Here is a 3,945-nt window from a genome sequence, read left to right on the forward strand (position 1 = left end):
AACGAAACAACGCCTTTTAGTCTTGTGTTTAGTGTGGCAAGTTAGAGCCAACTCAGCACTTTGTTTGCTAACTCAGTGCTATAAAGGGTTAGGAGTTGGATTTCGAGATTTGAAATTGAGAGACTAAAATGGTAAAATTGAACAGAGTAAATTTGAGGACCAGTTTGGAGATTTAGTTAGACAAAAAAGATACGATAAAATATAAGCAGTGTATGAACTAAAAATATTACAAGTCTGAGTCTGAGTCTCCCAAGTATACTTTGGGAATATGAGCAATCTTGTGCCAGTCCTCCCCTGTTCCTTCCTTGCACCGCTCCCTCAATGCTGGGCAGCCTCCAATAGTCAAAGATTGAAGTGAAGTAAGATGCCGTACACCTTCAGGCAAGGATGCCAAACTATGACAGCCAAAAATTGACAGTTTTCGAAGTGAAGATAAGCCTTTCCAACCCTGTTCTGGTAAACACTCCAGCTTACGACAGTCTTCGATGATTAGATCAGACAAAGCAGTGAGTTTCGTGATGTCAGATGGCAATTCCTTTAATTCACGGCAAGAAACTATCTCCAGAGTTGCAAGAGAGGTCATGTTGCTCATCATTCCCTCTGGAAAGTACGATACATCTTCACAATTCCAAACCTCAAGTTTGTTAAGACCATTGAGATTAGAGATTGACCTCACTGACTTATTCTTGCATCCCGAAACAAAGAGGCTTCTAGCACGTGGAAGGCACGGCAATTGCAGTTTAGAGCAATAGGTGATTTCTAAGGTAGAAAGAGAGGGGAACATGTGTGTTGTTTCCCGTTTCAACAACCGCTCCACCTTTGGCAAGTCGGACATTGTGAGTTGCTCCAAAGCCGGGAATGGCTTTGCTTCAATACCTTCATAACTTTCATCTTCCTCAATGTACCGCACTTCATCCATGAAGTTGTCTGCAGTTTCTACATTCTATAAGTTTCAAAGAAACTAAACTATTGAGAGCTGAACTGTTTCCCATCCAAGTTGGCAAATGTAATCCGCCATAGCCAGCTATGTCCAACCGCTTGAGATTTGAGTGAGGTTGGAGCGCTTCAAGTATCTCTTCCACAGCAACTGACTTCGTTTCACCACTGTTTTCCCAGGGCAAATATAACACCCGAAGGTCTTGTTTACCCTTCAAATTGGCATCTTCAGCTTCAGATACACTGCTGACATTTCCTAGGCCATTAATGCATAGTTCTCTTCCCAGATTCAAATCACGTAACTCTGCCAAACTATGTCCTTTTGCTGAATTCACAATGTATACACTCAAGTGTTTTCAATTCATACAGTTTGTGAATGTCTGGACACATTTCAGATAGTGCATCACAGCCATCAATGGCAAGATGACGGAGATTATGCAAGCGAGTCAAGTGTTTTGGCAGACTAAAAAGTTCATTACATTGCATTAGTTTCAAGATTTCTAATTTGTGTAAACTGTAGATAGAATCCGGAATGGTCTTTATTTCTAGATCACAAAGCCCTAAATATCTCAAGTGGCTGAAATTCTCGACTGAGGGAAATTTGGAAGTGTATGTGCATAACACTCGAAGAGAAATGTTTGTTGGACAAAAATAACTTGCATTCCGCGGAGCATACCAATTCAAATCATATAACGTTCGCAAAGATTCAGTTTTCTCACATGCTCCCTTTCTGAATGGTGTTTCAGTTACTTCATCACACTTGAAACCAATATGATGTGTGTTTTTCGGCAAGTCAGTATGGTTTGCTTCCTCCAAACACATACACTCTTTTTCTGTGATTGACTGAGCAAGATCATGGACTAGATCATGCATTTTGAAAGAAACATCACCTGAATAATCATTGATCTCGACATCTTGAAAAAATGACTTTTGGAACAACTCATTCCATATCATGTTGCCAACCTCCTCTACATCCAAGTTTGCCCGAGATGATATAAACCCGTTGGCCATCCAAAGATGAATCAATTCTTGTTTCTTGATACTTTCATCTTTGGGAAATATAGCACAGAAAGCAAAGCACTGCTTCAATGTTGGAGGTAGATGAAAATAGCTCAACCTCAATGCAGGTAGAATATGATTCTCATTTGGTAAAGTCCATAGGCTACTTTCCTTAACCTCAAGCCATTCATTTCTGGTATTTCTGGAGCGCATCAGACCTCCTAATGCTTTTGCTGCGAGAGGCGATCCCCCACACTTGCTCACTATCTCCTTGCCGATTTTTACAAGCTCTTCATCCTCCGCTTTGTCAGGTCTAAATGCACGTTGTCTGAACAATGACCAACAATCATCTTCAGATAGGCCTGACAAATCATGAGTTTGGTATGCACCCATGATTGTTGCAACATCTTTATCACGAGTGGACACCAAAATAGAGGCACCTTTGGATCCGCAACACAAAACAGATTTCAACTGATCCCATTTGTCTTCGTTTAATCCGAACTCCAATTGTTGGTTTTTAACCCACACATCATCTAAAACCAATAAGAACTTTTTACCCTGAAGCAATCCTTTCACTTTTTCTTCCATCACAGGTAGCTCCAAAACTTTGCACTCATTCTTTGTGATAGATTGTACAATGGAACACAAAATCCTTCTGACATTGAAAGTCTCAGAAATACAAAGCCAAATCTTCAGGTTAAAATGGCTACTTACTCGTTCATCATGGTAGACCAACTGAGCAAGTGTTGTTTTCCCAAGACCACCTAAGCCAACCATGGGATAGACAGAAAGGAACTCAGAGTTTCGTGCCGGGCTAAGAAGAAACTCCACAACCTTCTCTTTATCTGCATCTCGTCCAAGTACTTGAGGACTAATAATAGTTGGGCTGGTTTGGCGCCATTCAGCTACTTCAGTTGGCCTCTCCCTGACTCCTTCCCTTAGAAGAAACTTGTTCTTATCTTCAGCAATTCGATCCAATCTCCGTACGATCTCATTCAGCTCATGTCCAACCTTGCCGCGAAGCATGATGTTGTTCGGTTTGAAAGATGATAACCACCCATGTTGAGAGGATTCAGTAGGCAACTGATCAAGGACATCATCCAGCACGTACGTTGCATCTTTAAGTCGTTGGAGCCAAATCTTGATAGGGGGGTTAGACCATTGTTTCTCCTTAGCATCATCAAGAACTTTTTTGATGAATGCTAAAGTGTGTGATAGGTCTTCAGTCTTTTCCTTGATTCCAGAGAAGGCTGCAAATTCTCTCTGGACCAAAGGGATCACGTTCTCCAGCAGAATTCCAAGCAAGGCCTCAGCCATTTTTCAGAGATGCAACAAATGGAAAAAGAAAGAAAGGAAGGAAGACAAAGATGAGAGATTGGTTTTGCTTTGATGAGTGCAAATGGCTGTAGGAAAGAAATGAATTGTGAATAGGAACTCTCTTGTAATGCAAAATGCAGTCAGTTTTGAAAGAAAACTCCAACAAAAGTTAGTGGATCATCTTTTAATTTCTACCGTCTATTCTTAATCGTGTACTTTATTAAAAGAGATATTTTCACGTTTGCCTACAAATTATTGTCCTCGTGCCCAGACAAGAGAAAGAAATTATTGTCTTTTTGATGGCCTTCTTGTGTTACTTTAATTTATCTCAAATCAATAATTTCCACAGTTGTGATGCCTTTTTTTTTTCTTTTGGAGGTCCCTTCTAGTTCTATAGCGATAAGAAAATTTCAATTATTGCCAGAAAACGATAAGAATTGAAGTTTTTATGCTGAATTAGAATTGAATCTAGTTCCATTTTTTATTCATACTTAGATAAGAAGTGTAAAATTAGACAAAGTTAATTTATACGTAACTAATTTTAGTGGAAACTATTAAGCTTGGTAGTTTCAGTGGAAATCATTTTTCTCTATGAAATGATAGCTTTTTTTTCTTTTTCTTTCTTTGTCTTTTTTTTATAGAGAGTATATATATTCCACTTTTGGTAATTATTAAGATATTAGTAGAGTTGTT

The 3,945-nt window shown here is 39.2% G+C and overlaps 1 protein-coding gene across 1 annotated transcript; it reads right to left on the reverse strand.

Moving 5' to 3' along the window:
* Positions 1 to 226: 226 nt before the first annotated feature.
* On the reverse strand, positions 227 to 3,252 carry LOC112776963 (putative disease resistance protein RGA1). The gene is made up of 3 exons (XM_072228182.1): positions 1,593 to 3,252; positions 983 to 1,261; positions 227 to 936 (listed from the first exon to the last, which is right to left on the reverse strand). Exons 1-3 carry the CDS (start codon positions 3,250 to 3,252, stop codon positions 227 to 229), a joined length of 2,649 nt encoding a protein of 882 aa, XP_072084283.1.
* Positions 3,253 to 3,945: the final 693 nt, after the last annotated feature.

This window comes from Arachis hypogaea, chromosome 19 (assembly GCF_003086295.3).
Source record: "Arachis hypogaea cultivar Tifrunner chromosome 19, arahy.Tifrunner.gnm2.J5K5, whole genome shotgun sequence".
In the NCBI taxonomy this organism is placed as follows: domain Eukaryota; kingdom Viridiplantae; phylum Streptophyta; class Magnoliopsida; order Fabales; family Fabaceae; genus Arachis; species Arachis hypogaea.

What these genes read in the sequence shown, in the direction of transcription:
- LOC112776963 (XM_072228182.1), bottom strand. Translation starts at nt 3,252, where the DNA reads ATGGCTGAGGCCTTGCTTGGAATTCTGCTGGAGAACGTGATCCCTTTG. An exon ending in GTATGCTCCGCGGAATGCAA is followed by an intron (nt 1,262 to 1,592) that starts GTTATTTTTGTC and finishes TTGTGAATTCAG; the next exon opens with CAAAAGGACATAGTTTGGCA. An exon ending in GCCAACTTGGATGGGAAACA is followed by an intron (nt 937 to 982) that starts GTTCAGCTCTCA and finishes TATAGAATGTAG; the next exon opens with AAACTGCAGACAACTTCATG.